This window comes from Equus przewalskii, chromosome 4 (assembly GCF_037783145.1).
Source record: "Equus przewalskii isolate Varuska chromosome 4, EquPr2, whole genome shotgun sequence".
In the NCBI taxonomy this organism is placed as follows: domain Eukaryota; kingdom Metazoa; phylum Chordata; class Mammalia; order Perissodactyla; family Equidae; genus Equus; species Equus przewalskii.
This window is the reverse complement of record NC_091834.1, coordinates 104,000,205-104,017,902: the sequence shown is the minus strand read 5'-3', so window position 1 is coordinate 104,017,902 and position 17,698 is coordinate 104,000,205. Positions and strand designations below refer to the sequence as shown.

The following is a 17,698-nucleotide window of genomic DNA, read 5'->3' as shown; positions in this document are numbered from 1 at the left end:
GAGAGTCAGTCTAGGTCTGAAGGCCAGATCTGCATCTTAATGGACGTTTGACCTTAGGCAAGTTACTTGGTACCTCTGAGTCTTCTCTGCAGAAGCACCTCTAGAGCTACTGTGAGGATTACATGAAATGAAAGATGCTCCTGGCACACAGCACTTCTAATCCACAGGTAAACCTCCTCCCTTTTCTTCCCTAACTGTTGTCAAAGAACAATCTCTCCTTTTCCAGGTTGCTGCTCTTTATCAAAGGAAGTTAAAAGTTCCTATTGCACAAAAAATGTACTCTATTCATTTCAAACCATATTTTCTCTGCTGTATAGATATTGCTTTGTTGATCCTGTATTAACTTTCTAGTTTATTCCCCATGACACCACACTCAGATCCAAATAATTTTTTTTCTCCTGCAACCCTACCTCCATTACCAATTTTTCTAACTTCAAATCTTCTCCTTCAGATATTGAAATACATTTAGATGATATGAAAAGAGCTCCTGCTGGCCTCCAGTTTTACCCACCCCTACATTCTTCACCATCCAGAGGCTGCCTTCACATACTCAGTGACACATCTGTTCCAGGTATCTATTTCACAATGAACACAACAAAAACGGATACACAGGGAGCCATCAAAGCAACAGTGCTGCAAAGGGAACTTCAACGCAGAGTGACGTAAATTTAAAATTTTATAAGATCTGATGTATTTGTCCAGAATAAGACTTCAAAGTTTCCTGTAATATCTAATGCATATAGAGAGAGGCTTTCTCACTTTTTTGAACGTTAAGTAAGACATAAATTTTACATTTGAATGTTCTATCTTCAGAATTGCATTTAGCACAGGAATTTACTCACTGTATCCCTTGAAATAAGAGCTATTATTTAACAGGTAGAAGAAAAATGGGCATTTTTCTGCTCGCCTCAGTAAATGGGAACTTTTGCCTCACTGCACCACTTGGACATCTCAAGTAGGACTTTCCGGACTTCACAAGCTACTTACAGCTCCTCCTCAGCCCCGCCTCCTTTCTCGTTTCCAGCTAGTAAATGTCATAGTGACATTTCTTTGTAATAGCACATCATTCAAAGACTACGACTAGGTCATTTTGCATTTCCCATCAGTCTTTCTCTTGATTTTCCCTAACTTTTGGCTCCACAACCAAGCGGAAGATATAAAGTGACGACTCATAGCATGTGCAGTAATTTTCCAAATTAAGTGGATTCTGATGTGGATAGAATCAAAATAGATACTTTGAGAAGCTAGAATATAGGAGCTAGTGAGAAAGATGACGTGATTTTGATAATGCCTTGGTGAACTATAATGGAAAGAGGACAGACGTTTCATTGATGTAGAACCACCAAAATGTGTGAGCAGGGAAATACTACAGGGTTTCTTTGCCTATATTTCTTTGCCTGTTTCTTCAAAAAACTTGATTGTATTTATAACGATAAAGTTTATAACTCTTTACTGTACTGATCCTATTGGATTTTGGAACAGTTTCCTCTATGAGTCCTAGTCAAAGTCAGAAACGAGAAACTCAGCATGCATGAATATTAGGGAATTTATTTTCATTTTAGGAAGTCAACATCATTCAGCAATAAAGATTTGCTAAAGATATTGTTTAAAAAAAGCTCATGATCCTCACGATTTGAATCAACTCATATCTCCACTGTCAAAGTTCTTCTGCATCATCATTATTCGCAAGTACTCATCAGCATGCCCTAAGCGCCAGGTTCCAGCTTCTGTTCCAGGAAAAAAAGTGTATGTAAAAATATAGACCTAGGTTCCAAGTTTTTTTAATAACATAGCAGAGTATATAAGCATAAAATATATTTTAGAAATATTATATTAGTTTTTGCTAAGACCTGTGGAGAACACCTAATACCACAAATTGTTTCATAAAAGTGGCTAAATTCTAGAGACGTTGATTACTTGGTAATGGTCACAAAGCCAGTTGATAGCATAGCTGACAATAAGAACCTCATTCTCTTTTTTCCTATTTCAATTCTCCTTTCCAAATGAATGGCACCAAAATTGCTAATCACAGTTCAAAGAAATGAGAGACCGTTATGTGCAAACTACAACTAAGATCATTTTCCCAAAATGAAAGACTTCCAATGACTTGTCACAATTACAAAACAAAACGTATTATGCATTATGTTATGTATTACTCAGCAGAAGCAATAGAGCCTTGCTACTCAAAGTGTGGTCTGAGGATGAGCAGCATTAGCATCATTTGAGAGCTTTGAAAGAAATGCAGGATCTTGGGCTCCACCCAGAACTACTCGCTAAGAATCTACATTTTAACAAGAACTCCTAGGTGACTGACTAGTGTGCACACTAGTATTTGAGAGGCACCCAATAGGGAGAAATTTAGTGCGGAGTATGGAGTGACCTCTTTCCTTGGATACACATGAGCACACAAACAATTGCAGTATTTAACATGTAAAGAAAATGGAAATTTCCCATTTTGGTGAGGCTACATGTGTTCTTTAGATAAAACATGGTCTCAAGTAAAATGCTGTGTCCTCCACTGCCCAACTCTCCAGGAATCCTTTTCGAATCACATAAACCAAAATACACTCTCCCAAAACACACACAGAGCTCAGATAGCACTTCCTATGTACTCATATCATCAGCTGCCTGGTAGTCTTAGAGATTATATGATAACCCAAAGTAGAACAATAACTCAGTTGAACAGCATCTTCCAATCTCAGTTTCAACTGAGGCACCAAAAGTTAAGAACTATAAAAATGGTTGCCAAGTACCCTACAGCCTAAAATGGGCTATTAGATTATTCCTTCAAGGAAATGATAAAAGGGTTTGAAATTGGTTAGCACATATTAGCTATCATCCATCTGAGAGGAAGCTTCCAATACAGAGAGGTGGTGGAATTCTCTGGCATCTCTGTCTTTTGGGTGGAAAAGGAAGAGATGTGCAACCAGATGAGGAAAGTTGTAGGTTGCCTCTCACACAAGCCACGTGAGAGGGAGTCACAGTACTCTTCAGAGAGCTTGATGTGGGGGGGCCTTGGCAGCAGAAGTACTATCTATCTGGACCCCACCTGGAAGAATTTAAAATTGAGAAGCTGAAACCAGAACCGCGTCTCAGGCAGCTGACTGTGAGGAGAGGGGGCTGCATTGGGAGTGCATGTCAGTAACGGTGGTGGGAGATGTGGGTATTTCTCATGAGCCAGAAATGGACTATAAGGGAAGAGGAAGCCAAGAGCCACGTAGAAAGGAACCCCACCCAACGGGGCAACTAGCAAGGCATGAAAGCAGGAAGCAGGAGGATGAGGGACAATATGACAGCTGGAGAAAAAGCGACCTTCCACTATCCCGTGCGAGGGTATCCAAAGAAACCCTCTAAAATCTCCCCACGAGAAAAGGGTCAGTGTTGTGCATCTGTCAAATCCAGAGAGACCTATCGCCAAATCACAGCTGCACCCACTAGGCTACATTCTGCCTTGCTCCTGGTTTCTTCTCCGCTGAACTCAACCTTGGAGAAGTGAGAGATGGGGACGAGAGGAGGAGGAGGAGGCAGGTGGCAGGAAGGAGACAGGAGAAGACCCCCTTCCCAGCGCAGGCTTCCAGATCTGAAGCAGCTCAAGCCAGGAGAGAGGAGAAGCCTGCCTTTGAATGAATCTTGGAGTTAATGATATTATATTAGACTGAACTGGGCATTTTAACTTCTGAAATCACACTATTTATAATGTAAAGGGACCAGAGAAAGTTATAATGTCTTCACAAATCTGGGCACAAACAGAACCAGCTAAAGATTTGTTTTAAAGGCATAGCTGGAGGAAAAAATACACTGTTTCATGACTGCCCGCTGAGTCTAAGGCATTCAGCGTAACACTGGAGATTCATTCAAGGGGCGGTCCTCTCCAGCACTCCCCGCAGCCTCCAGCTGCTTCACACATTCCCCATCATTGTTGTTAGAACTCATTCGATTGCAAAAAAAAGTGGAAAACCACAAGAAGTAGCTCAAATAAAAACAAAACAAAACAAAACCAACAAGAAGCGAATGTATTATGGACGTCACCCAGATTTTTCAGATCCCCCCTCAGGCAGTCTAGACTCTTGTCCCACCCCTATCTTGAATCTGTATTCCATGTTCATCAAACCACCCAATTCCAATTACCACAAAAAAAACCAGGATTAGCTATATAACACATTAGTGAACCCCAAAAGTTTGTATTGACACTTCTCTGAAAAGGCCTGATACGACACAGCAACATTTCTAGTCTGTTCCCCAAAGTATATCTCCTGGCTGCCAGCAACATGATCTTTTTTTGTCTTGTTCCCTTTTATCTCTTGCCACAAAGCCTCACAGATACCCTCTCTTTTTCTGATAAGTTCGGCTCCGGTGAGCTCTGTCCAATAACCTGGACAGCAGCCAGCACTCTCACTCCTGCTTAGAAAGCAATTCTAGGACCCTTTTTTTCCTCACTCGTGCCTCATAGGATTCAAAGTAAGAATGCAAAGAAGCTTATCAAAAAGTTTGTTCAACAAAACCAGTTTTATTTGGTGGTAATGGGGAGTGAGCGAGAAAATAAGAAATCTTGCTGGTAACGAAAGATTTTTCTGTATTTTCCACCAATTTTACTTAACAGTGCATCTCAGAATACAGGAAGAGCCTAAAGGAAAGGAAGGGAAGTAGAGACAGGCTTCACGGGAACCGTCACCAGAAAGCCTGACAGTGAGGCCAGTTTCTCCGTGTTTCAGGGCCGCTCATTTCTGCTGTCCCGTCGCTCCCTGCCTTCCCTTTCTCTCAAGTCACCCTCAGCTTCCCATGACCGCGCGCGACCGTGAGAGTCTGTGTAGTCACACACGTAGCGTCCTCTGTCTTCTGATGGCCGTCTCTGTGTCACTTAGTTCAAAACTCCAAAGGAGAGAGTTTGGCTCGGCTCCACCTGTGGGTTTCTGTCCCCGGGAGCAGTATCCAGCTCTGGTCGAATGAGCTGCATCAAGGAGAAGGCAGTCCTGTGTTTCGGCGGGGCAGGCTCTTGCGCTTTCAGAAGTCTCAGTGGCCGAGGAGGCGATGAACAGCATCTCTACTACACAGATGTCCAGCTGGCAGTTGAGGAATGAACTAAGAAAGAAATGTTGCACCTCTACAAAAGCCGAGACCGTGGAAGAAGATGATCAACACTGCTTTATTGTTTGTATGTTTTCATATCATGTCCCTCTTTACGATGGCTCAGACTTTTGACTATTGGACAGAGGAGGTTAAGCTGCAGAGTTCCTATACTGGAAGGCGTTAGAATCTAATCTTAGTAGTCACAAATAAAAATCGCCAGAAGCAAATAAAGATAATGATACACAATAACCGTCTATTAAAACTCTACGGCTCCCTTGGTTGCCAAGGATCGGTTATCATTTGGGGGAGCAGCAAACTTTGTTACTCTAAGCCTTGAGTCTGCAGGATGTTTCCAGGACTGTAGGGCACATCGTGGGACCAGTGAGGAATGAGTCCCACGCCTGTGTGAAGCCTTCCCCAGCTCAACGGTACTGACCACTCCTATCTGACCAGCCGCGATCCTACAATTTGGTGTTATTCACTTTTAATACCGCTGAGTATTTTATTCTGGTGTTTCCTGTCTCAACGATGAGGACTCTGGCTCACTAATAAAAGTAGCAGCTTCACTTTTTTTAAGAATAGTAAGCAACAAGTCCAAGGCTTACAAAACTTGTAAATAATACTCAGCATTTAGGAAACTGATAGAGTCATGGGATGAAAGAAGCATGGGTTGGAGCTTCAATACTGTCTATTACTTACACACTTACAGTTTGAAAACATTTTCTTGATCTTACAAGCCCTGTGACCATGAGTGATTTGCATAGAATCATGTAGCTCAGTTAAAAAATAAAAGGAGAAATAAAAACTTACCTATATAACTCAGTGGCTGTTGTGAAGATGAAATAAGGTAACATTTCAGGAAAAAGTTATGAAAAGTGGAAGGATGGAGAAAGGCATCTCAAACTGCGGATCATCATTTCATTTCATAAGTACCTCCCTGTCTTCATGTCTCAAGTTTATGTCAGATATGCATAGTATGTGTTTGTTTTTATACTAAAGTGTGAAGGACTCCCTCTGGCTTAGCGTTTCCATTAAGTATATTTTACTATAGAATTGCCTTTCATATCTACGCCCAGGGATTCCTTAATGATGGCAACCACTTTGCTTATGGCTGTTTCTAGGGTTGGAATATCAGAAGCAAGAGCTTGATAGGGCCCTGAAGCCTTATTGATTTCCTCAGTTTTCAGATAGTGGGGGGAAAAAGCTCAGAAAGTTGCAACCACTTCCCTGAGACTCAGCCCAAACAGAGGGCACAGCTCAACCAACTCTGAGTTCCAGTCTATTCACTCTTCTCCCCTTATTCCCATGCTGCCTCTGTAACTCATCCTCCACTGGATGAGTTTTTCCACATCTGGACTCATACACATAAGATGACTTTACCCGAGCCCCAGAGCATCCTCACCTTTTTTCCTTTATGAAAAACATGAACTTGTTCTGTTGTGTTTACATTTTGTCAGATATAATTTTTAATGTAATGTCTAAATGTCTTATGATCTCTTAATATTGCATTTGGAATTTTCTTTTTAAAAAGGGAAATACAGACACTGAAAGAGCATACATCTTATATCTGTGTGGTATGGAAACAGTGAGAACTTTCTAAGGCCATAAAAATGTGGAGAGGGGATGAGCAAGGAGTCAGAGAACTTTCCTCCATCTCTGTTGACAAAACAGATTTCTAGATCCTCAGCCAAAAATAATATCAGATTTGGGGTCTACAAAATTCTAATTGGTCCATTTCATTCATAAGGTTCAAGATGTGAGATCATTAAAATACTATATTTGAGGTACAGCTTTTGACTTAAAAAAATAATCCAAGTTAAACCAGAAAAACGATTACTACTCATTTACTGCCCTCTATTCCTGGAAATGTAACTTATGCATAAGCTTATATTCATTTTGTATATTTTACCGAGAAAACAAGGACAATCAAAATTTTAAAAATCAATAAAATGTAAAACCAAAATAACATAAATAGATTTTCACTAATATCCTGGAAGTCATTAAAGCAATTTATGTTTTATGCATTGCATTAAATTTTGTTAAATTCTTCAGGATGATTTAGATTCTGGGTAGTAAAAAGAATTAACTTTTTTTATATGGATTTCCTTTCCTATTTCTTTTAGAAACTACCAACCCGACAAGTAAGCTTCCTGTTTAGTATGAAGAGCTATGGTATGTAAGACAAAGCATGAAATGGACATGCCCTTGCTAACATGAAGGATGAGTGAAGTCCGTTAGGCGGATTTACTAACATGTATGATGCCCACGTGTATAGTAGAGGTGGCTCTTGACTTTGTGCTCAAATGAAGAAGAGGGACAATGAAGCAGCCTGGTACAACAGAATGCACCACGCACCAGGAATCAGAGGACGAGAGTCTGAGTCTTGGCTCTCTCATTAACTAGTTGTATTTTGTTGAATCTTAGCTTTTATGAAATGAAAGGATTGTACAAAATTACATCTGAAGTTAGATCCTGTTTTAAAATACTACCTATGGAGGATGACAGATATGATTGGTCAGGATCAGGGAAGATGGGAATTCAGTAAGAGCTACAGGCTCAGGAACAGGCAGGTATAGGGATCAGAGCACGTGGAAAGGTCTGAAATTCAAGCCAAAACACAAGCTGGAGAGTGATACCTGCAACCACAAGTTAGGAAGGAAATCTCCTTCTCAGCTGAATTCTAGTTCTGAGATGTGCTCACTCCCAGTGCAGGGCTGGTGAAGCAGTAAGTGTGAGGAAGGGGGAAAGGCAGGACAAGAGGCATGATGTGGCAGTCATCAGCAACAATTCCCAAGGTGTGCATGAGTCTGTTATGCCCATAGTAGCTTACGAGTCAGCGGCTGATCTAATCATGGGGGAGGGCTTCCCACAGAAAGGGAGTCGGTGACTAAGCCGTATCTTAACATCCAGGAGGGAAATCCTTTAGCCCATGAAAAGGAGGGGGAGGCAGCTTAATTCCAAAGAAGGGCAGGCTGAGGAAAAGTTTGGAAAGTGGATGAAATGCTTCATAAGGGAAACTCTGCCGATCTAAACCAGAAGGGGCAGGAAAGAGGGGGAAAGAAGCAGGAGGTGTCTCGGAGAGATGAGAGCTTTAATTAGGTCTTGCTCTGCATGAGAGGGCAAAACAGGGAACAAATGAGAGCCTTGAGATTTAACAAGCTATACTTTATCAAAACGTGAATTTTGGAGAAAATAACCTGTTGGGAAAACGAGCAAGAGGAGGAGAGGAAAAACCGACAGAAGAGGAAATGAAAAAGAGATTGAGTGAGAATCAATAAGAAAGAGAGGCTCAAAAAGATTTAAACAAAGTCTTGATGAGGAGAAGACAGAGGACAAAAGCAGTGTTGGGAGGAGTGATGTTGGGTTGATCATTCTTTCCTGACTAGAGTCTCAAAGTGCAGAGGAACATTAAGTTTTGAACTAAAGATTTAGAAAATAAAGTTAGGAGTAGGTCTTGGGAGCTGTTGAGTTATCATAGAAACGATGCTGCTAGTTCTAAGGCCACAGTAGGTGACATCCCCAAAGCTACTGATTCTAAAGCCTGGGTATTGAACTAATGAAAAGGCTAGATAGAGTTCCATTCTCAGAAATGACTGAATTACCCTCATGTTATACCCAGCTATTGCATATGTAATAACTAAATCTTCATGTAAGAAACAATACAGACAATCCGAAGGCACTGGAGAACAACCCAAAGTTAACAGGTTCTGGAGACCACAGAGTTTGAGCCAACTGCCACAGCTGGAAAGCGAGAGGCGGATTCTAGAATTAAGAGAATCAGTAAGAAGGCCTTAAGTTCTGTGCACCAGTGATGCCCAAATCTCTGGTTGTCCCCGAAGCCAGGCAAGTACTGGGGACATTCCAGGAGGCCCAGCAAGGATAAAAGAAGAAAGCTAATATGTCATTTGCCACTCAAGTGCACACTGAAGAGAGAATCATAACAGAATCCAGAGTCTCCACTCATCATTCCCAGTGCTGAGGATAAAATTCAAAATTACTCAGCATACAAAGATATAGGAAAATGCGACCCATTGTCAAGAAAGAAACACAATCAGCACAGACCAGTGCCAAGACGACCCAGATGTTAGAATTAGAAGACAAGGATTTTAAAGTGGCTATTATGATGAGCCCCATTAATTAAAGGAGAAAGTTACTCACAATGAATGAAAAGATAGTAAATCTAAGCAGGCAAAAGAGAAACTATGAAAAAAGGACAAAGTGGAAATTCTAGAGCTAAAAATATAGTATCTGAAATAAACCACTACATGTGCAAACAGAAGAATGGAGAAGACAGAGGAAAGAGGCATTGAATGTGAAAACAGCAATAGAAACAATCACATCCGAAGAAGAGAGAGAAAAAAGTTTGAAAAAATGAACAGTCCCAGAGACCTGCAGGACAATATAAAACGTCTAATATATGAACAATTGTCTTCTCAAAAGATTAAGAATAGGTCAGAAAAAAATATCTGGAGAGATTATGGCTGCAAAACTCCCAAATTTGGTGAATTTAAAGATTCAAGAATCTGTAGCAGGATGAATATGAAGAAAACCATGCTGGGGCACATAACACTCAAATACTGAAAACCAAAGACAAAGAGAAAATCTTGAAAGCAGACAGAGGAAAATGGCACATTACATATAGAGACTAAGGGATCAAATGACTTTTCACTTCTCAGTAGAGAAAATTGAGACCAGAATTCAGAGGACCACCATCTTTAAAGTACTGAAAGAGGACCCCAAATCTTGTCAGCTCAACTCTATAGACAGAAAAACTATCCTTTAAGAATAAAGGCAAAGTGAAAGTGCAGGGTCTGGCCAGCATTATTTCACAAAATACATCCCTATTGAACCACAAGTGTTTCAGTTCATGCAGTCTTTTTTTCTTTAAAATGTTCTACAGGGAAAATAACAGAGACACAAGCCAAATTGAGCCCACAGGCCGTATCTTCACCGTCCCTGTCCTTGTGGTGAAATGAGCACTAGAAGTAGGAAGTAGAAGGAAGTAGAAATTAAGAAGCTAAACTCATCAAAAACAATGTAAAATTCATAGATTATTGTTGGTTCGGAAACTTGGGAGCTTCCTGAGTGAAATCTGAAACCAGTCGCCATACACAGAGGGCAAGGAGAGGTGGAAGAAAGAGGCAGCCCACTCCAGACCGGCAGGCGGCAGGCGTAACAAGCAAGGCAACCTCCTTAGAAGGCTTGTCTCGGGCGCCGCGAGGTGAGCACATCTCCACCCCCACCCGCCAAACCTTCGAAGTTTATGTAGAGGCCTCAGCTGTGCTCGCTCACGGACACCATCCAGGTGGTCTCAGCAACAGCTTCCTCTCTCAAGGCTGTGTGCTACTGCGAGCGCCTCGTGTGGGAACGGTGGGTGGAAAGTACACACCCAAAATGGGGGGTGGGGGGGTGGGGCGTGGGAAGCCTCAGATTCCGCAGGTCCGGCTCACAGGTCACCTGGCAGTCACCTCCTCTTGATGACCTCCCCCAACAATTACAAAAACGCCTAGCGTAAAATAATCAAAATTAGAGCTTTAGATACAATATTGTATCTGCTTTTTCAGTAAATAAAATATTCTAAATACAAAAGTTTCTTTTCCTCTAAATATGCACGACATTAGAAGTTTAATACTCCAGCAAGAAGGTCAGCAAATGGAACGTGAAGCTGACCCTGCGTGCCCGAAGCAATGGCTTGGATGCACCACTACTCTGATGTTGCAAAAAGCAAGGAGGGACAGTGTAAGTGCTGATGCAGGAATAAGTTAACAACTATGGGAAAACATTTAAGGACAAAAATTTTCAAAAACTAAAAGTTAAAGAATAATTCTGGAGTACAGTTGAACTACTGCATATTGAAGTTTAGATCGTCCATCTGCAATACTGAGATATATCAATAGGAAACACCTTTTACCATGGAAGACTTCAATATCTTTTAAAACACAAAAAAAGAAATGCATTTTGTTTAAATAACCAAATGACAGCTCTTCTTTTTACAAAGGTTACATTGCATTTTGATAAATGGTTGCATCGGTGCATAAGTTTTCAAAACCAAAATTTCAAATGTTCATATTGTTTAGTAATATTCTCACAAATATATGTTCATTAAGCACTTAGAGAAAACCCCACTACACAGTATGACTATAGAAAACTTAAGTGGAAAATACAGTGAAAACAAGACTCATTCTGTCTCCTAATTCCAAGTTAATCATAGTCAACTGTTTGGTCTATTTTCTTACTATCTTTTCTCTTCACATATGTATTTCTATATAATTAGTATCATAAAGTTTATGCCGTTTTGTATCTTTAGAAAAAGAAAGAAAAAAAGACACAGTAAATTTCCAGAAAGTATCATACCAGAGCTGGCAAAAGTCAGCAAGCGCCTGTGCACCAGAGCCTGCCACGCCACTGTGGAAATGCTCCAGGTGGGTTGCTCACTTGGTCCATGGGCAGCATCCAATTGTTCGTCAGGCCTCGACTATTTGTAGGACAGCCCCAGTTGTTGACTGGTGCTTGACTAGTACTTGATGACTACTGGTCACTGTGCCCAGCACCAGGCCAACCTGGGGTAGGGATGACGGCCAGGTCCTATAGGGACATTTTAATTTCCTAATCCCAAGTAACTGTAACTCCCAGAGCTGTCTTCTGAGGAGCAGTGGCTCCTGCACACACCCAGGATGACAGCAGGCTGACCACCCTCTGTGGTCCTTAACAGCCGTTAGCAGATGGCCGATTATCCCCCACAGTCAGGTGCAGGGCAGCTACAAAAACCACCTTTCCTTTCCCAGTTCTGGGGGTTCAATATTTGAGAACGAACCTAGAGGCAAATAACACATCTAAAGATGGCCGAACTCAGCCATGGAGTAGCCACTCTGAAAGAAAAAGACAACAGAGGCTTCCCGAGAAATGTCTGTGCAAGAACAAATCATACTAATCTGCCAGATAGAAATTGTTATAACAGGAATTAGTGAATGAATGGGACCACACACGAAAGTGAGTCCAACCGAAACGCTTTCCCGAGAGGTTCAGGCCTTTGCCCCCATGAAGCATCCCAGGATGAACCCTAAGAAGAGCAGGTAAAATGGAAACAAACTCATTTCAAACTTCTAATAAAATAAACTATTATTGAGTTTCGTATCTTATTAAAAACTCTTGTAACCTAAGTCTCATGTGGTCTGTTTGGTACTTTCCAATGCTGACTGTTAACCTCTGCTAAGTGTGTGTCCCTCATTCGCCCCAAACACCCGCTACCACCTCAGGTCTCGTCAGCTTCCTCTCCAGCACCGTCACGTCGGGCAGCAACCTTCAGGCCAAGCTGCAAACTATGAATCGACAGACTTTGAAGGCAAACCACAACTTAAGAGGATTCTTCTTTGGGGAAGGGAATAGGAATTTTTTTTTCTTCCAGAAGATGGCTAGTAATAATCTCACTTTAGGCAATGGAGACCGTCAAAGATTTTAATGCATGAGGGATGGGTATGGCTAGAGCTGTGTTCTAGAGCATGAAGGCAATGTCTAAATTTGTATTTTGGTTCTTAGTCCTTGGAACTGAGGAGTTTACGAAGTTTGTCAAGTGAATAATCGATGATGACTGTTTACTGAATGAATATGATTCCATGGACCACCAGCTGGATGCATGGGATGATCCCTAACGGGTGACTAACAGGTTTATGAGCACCTTCTAAATTGTTGCTGTGTGCTCAAACACCTCCCAGAAAGTTTTACTGGTATCAATACCCTGCAGTCCAATTCTGCCAAGAAGCCACTTTCACCCTGGAACTGAAGGCGTTTTTTAAGAGAAATTACTGAATGATTTTCTGAATGCCACAGATGCCTCTACTACATAATCACTGATGCGGGAAACTTTATTTTTAATTTAAAATCTTACAATATCAGCTACCACATATTAAAAAGACATTCCCTACGGATATTAAATAAAGGAAATGTGAGAAATGTAACTATGGAATCATAGTTAATGAGAACAGAGATCAGAGGAATGACTTGCTGATTCAAACATTGGATCCAGACCCGATTGGAGTAGAAAATGCTGGCTGTTACTCAGTGGAAATAAAGGTATTCAGTCCCAAACCCTCCTCTTACATAACTCAACAAACCGGGAGTTCTTTATCCACCAAATGAACCCAACATCATCACTAACTCCAACTCACCTATGTCCAACTCTGAACAAGTGGATATTAATGGGAACATTCTTCTAATCACATGCTTATCAGCACACCAGCCTCTATGCATATGAAAACGGATAGGCAAAAATAGGCGTAGCCAGCAAGATAAAAGACTTGAGCACAGATTCAAGCTCCACGTCAAACCTAAGATGAGAGCACTTGCCTTCTTTCAAGTTTTTTTAGTAACAGAAATACTCTAAAAATATTTTTAAAGTACATGATATATATGCTGCTGCAGGGCTTCCCCCTGGAACCCAGGTAGGGAATTTCCTTGCAAACTAACTACAACCTAAGGGGGGACACAGACAGGCGAGAAAGCGAAGAGGACGGCTGGCCAGGCAGGGCCGTGCCGCACACATGAGCGTCGCGGCGCGGGGACCTCTGTGGCCGTCAGCCTCTCTCCGCGTGCCGGTCCTGCCCCTACACACCCGGGGCTACCGGCGAGGTTCTGCGAGGATGCCTCAGGCCCCTGCCCGCTCTCCTTTCTCCGAACGTCAGTAATATCCTGGAAATCATTCCAGGCACGTGTCGGCCGGTTCAAGTTAATTAAGCACGTGTCCGTGACACCGACAAGAGCCTGCGTGGGAGGCAGAGCCGGGAAGCGCTCTCCGCAAGCTCTGGCGCCAGAGGTCACGGTCTGATTCCCGGGGGGCGGTGGGGGGGGGGGGGGGGGTCCCGCTGACCCCTCCGCTCTGAAAACTCGGCAATTCCGGGCGAAAGCTTCAACGGCCAGCGAGCGGCAGAACCCCGCCGCGAAGCATTCAAGAGTCTCCGGGCCCTGGGTCGCCCAGAGCCGGTGCACCGACAGAGCCTGGTATTGGCTTTGGGTCCGTGAAACACCACCGATGCTCACAAACCCCGCGACCCGTCAACCATCTTGACTCAAGGACCCCCCCCCCCCCACGCCCACCCCGAATGCGGAGGGACCGGCGGGCTGGAATCCACGACCGGCGAGTCTGCCCTCGCCTGCACACTGCAGCCTCAGCCTGGAGAGCCCCGGCACGCACCCCCCGCCCCCGCCCCGTCGCGGGTCTTTTACCTTGTGGCCTTTCCCTGGGGGACACCTGACGTTGTTGGAGGCTCCCGCTGTTTGATTCATGTCCGGAGGAAGTTGGGGGGCCCGATTCTCGGCCTTCAAAACTTCCTTCGCGCGTGGAGGGTGGCAAGGTGCGCTTCTCGGGGAGGCCAGGTGGGTCCTCCCTCTCCAGCCACGACCGGGCGAGCGGAAGCCGGTTCCTCACGCCGCAGGTTTCAGCGGGGCTCCTCGCCCAGGGATGACAGCCCGCAGCCCGGTGCTGAGGAAGGAGAAGCAGCGGCTGGGACCCCGGAGGGAGCCCGGGCGGCAGCAGCGGCTTCCAGGGCGCTCTGCCCAGCGCTGCCTTCCTGGGAAACAGTCCAGACTCTCAGGACCAGAAGCCCGAGCAAATCGGAAAGGAGCTCCGAGGAGGGGCCAAGGAGGTATGTGTATGAGGGGGTTGCGGGTGTAGGACTAGTCTCTTCCCCGAGCAAGGGGTGGGGACACCGCAGAAGCTCCGGAGCCCCGCGCCCTAACGCCCCCCGGGCGGAGCCACGGCTGCAAGACACCCACGGGTTCGCTCTCCACTCCCGCATGGACCTTTCCACAGCCCTCCACACCCTCAAAGGCTCAGGCTGGAGCCGTCATCAGCGCAGAGCAGGCACCCCTCTCGCCTTGCAGCGGGTAATTAGGAAGGGCAACTCGGAGGGGCGGGCCCCTGCGCTCGCTGGCAGCTCCTGCGCCCGGCTCCGGGCGCGAAATCTTCCCGGGATGGTCGGGAGGTGGCACGCGAGGCTCTGCCAGGCGCCACTGCACAGGGAAGGCGAGGACGTGGAGGGGGCGGAGGAGGAGCTGGACGGTCCCTGTCTCCTTGGCAGAGTCCCCTCCAGCCACAGCTGAGGACTGTAGGCACCCTGCTCCCGGGACTGGCGCTGCGGGCGGGGTGGGGTGCGCTCCCCGCGTGCGTGCCGAATCTGCGTGCCCAGGGCCGGATGGGGGTGGGGGGGGCGGCGCGCAGCAGAGCGAGTTTACTCCTGGCTGCAGTAGAAGTATTTGCGCTCCTCAAGGGTTTTCTTTTTTATTTTCTTCTCTCTCTTCTTTTTTCTTTTGGCGCCTGTGAAGTCATGATCTAATTAGTCAGCTTTCGGATAGAGGTGGAAAACTGACCCTTGGGAACTAAGAAAAACAAATCAAGAAAGAGCAACTGCTCCGTGAAGACTGCATTGCAACATTCTAGAATTACAAGTCTGAGTGGTGGACCAGCAGCACATTAGAATACAGCCTTGGTGTTTAGCCAAATGTTTTTTTCTAGATTCCTGCAGGTAGAGATGGCAGAGTTTGAATATTCTGGGTGGAAAATCAAACCACACAACTCGGTTTCTGTTTCCAGATCGCTCATCCTTCGGTTCGTCATCTGTAAAGTGAAGGAAGATATTGGCTTCCCCGGTGAGAACCAGAGCTGCGGTTCCTCCTCAGTCACGTTGGGGAACAGCACGTCCCCATGGGTGCCCCTTTAGAGTAAAAAGGAGATTTCCTTCTCAGGGGTCTGCCGATGCTCACTGTCATCTCCCTAGGTGGGTGTTTAGTGCTGTATTCCAGGTACGGCAAGGTGGGAGCCGGTGGTTCACCAGGTGGCAGGCAGTGTTATTAACAACTACCTGGAACTGCTGAGAACGCTTCACGTTTACACACAGACGCCGCTGCTCTATTGCACTCTCTTCTGACAGTAAAATCCACAGTGTGAGGCATCCTAAGAGTGTGGCACTGAGGAGTTACCACCCTCACGCTACTCTACTCTCAGCCTCCAGCAACTCATCACAATTACCCCTGAAGTGTTCCTCCTGGTTTATCTCCAGCGGCTTCTGCTCTGGGTAAGCAGGTCTCAGCTGCGTCTCTTCGTTCACCCATCTCTGCAGATTCCTGCGAGCTGTGTGTCCTGGGACCTCAGTTCCCTTCTGGGTCCAAGAGATTTTGTTGCTTTTCACTTTATTCAGGTTTTTCTTGTTGTAAGGGTGGGAGTGATGACTTCTAAGCTGTTTACATGTTGGAGCTGAAACCAGAAGTCTCTGAGTCTATCTTTTTAATCTTGAAGTCTCCTGTTTTCTTTTTATTTAATAATTCTTCCCTCAATTCATCTCTCTTCTCTCATATTAGATGATGAGCGGCAAGAAAAATGCAGATGATACCCCCTCACTGCTCAGAAATCCCTTTAGCTAAATAACCAAGTCTATTAGGCATATTAGAAACCCTCTTCCGTTTTCAGCACAACTGCAGACTACACCATCACTAAGCATCCTGCCATTTCATAATAAATATCGTGCTTCCAACGGGATCATTTGGAGCCATTTCAGAAACAGCCTGCTATAACCCACATCACTATTTTTTAATGATGAATGTGAAGGCTGGAAAGTTCGATGCAGTGTGGTCAGCTTTACTAATAAATAGTACTTTTTTGATAGTAAATTTGGAGCCTACAGATCTGACGGTATTCATTAGTGATCCTTTTTTCAGTCCTGAATAAGCAGTATCACATGATAGACCACACTGTGTCAGGCAGGAAGTAGCAAGTAAAAGGGAGACGAGCAGAATTCCCTAATTGTTTCCTTCCTCCCACTCCCCAGGCCCTCTCCCACCACTCTCCTTTTTTGTGGACACCGGTGGGCTGTATGCCTCCTACTTTACAGGGTGGTTTCTGCCTTTCAGTTCCCCCAAGCATCTTCTCAATGACTCAAGTCGGGGCAGACACTGACACCCTAGATCAGTGTCATAGAGGAGTTCCTGAAGGTAACCTCTGGACAGTCAGTCTCCACTTCCCAACTTCCTTCCTGCCAGGAATCAGGAAACCAACATATAGAGCAAATCAAAGATGACGTAGGCTTTACAGAGGTAAACACAGCCTCACATTGTTGGCTGTGTTTAGCTACTGTTTCCTTGCTTAACAAGCGTACATTTTGCTCTTTTTATAATTTTAATTAGGAATGTTAAAACACACAAGAACTGATATTCAATATCTGAAGAAAGAATGGATATCTGAGAACAGCACTTGGTTTCTGCTAACTTGCTCCAGTGGATAAGCTGTACTGCCACTGTTAGGCCACCAAAGCTGTGAATTGTGAAATCAAATGTTAGTGGTGATTCCGTGTTTCTGATACTAGATTTAAAGTTTACTGATCACTCACTGTCTTCCATTTGTCTTCTCTTCACACCAGACTAAGCAAGTTACAGAACAGCAACAAAAAGTGAAGTTACATTTTGTGTGTTGCATTTTTATTGATTGAAATTCCTCTCTATAATAATCTCTTTCGGAAAAATGGGATAGTTTTAGTTTAACCACCTGCCGTGCAAAGTCACATCCAGCCTTTACAGGGAGGCAGAAGCAAAACCCAGGGACATTTTTAATATGTGGCTAAAATGCCAGCTGTCTCCCCTTTAACCC

The 17,698-nt window shown here is 44.2% G+C and overlaps 1 protein-coding gene across 1 annotated transcript in view; it reads right to left on the bottom strand.

The window, feature by feature from the left end:
• The window catches only part of DPP6 (dipeptidyl peptidase like 6), a 987,445-nt gene extending 972,255 nt beyond the window's left edge, over positions 1 to 15,190 (bottom strand). The window contains exon 1 of the mRNA XM_070616959.1: positions 14,287 to 15,190. Coding sequence (XP_070473060.1) covers positions 14,287 to 14,346 — 60 coding nt within the window. The 5' untranslated portion in view covers positions 14,347 to 15,190. The remainder of the gene's footprint in view (positions 1 to 14,286) is intronic.
• Between the last annotated feature and the right edge of the window lie 2,508 nt (positions 15,191 to 17,698).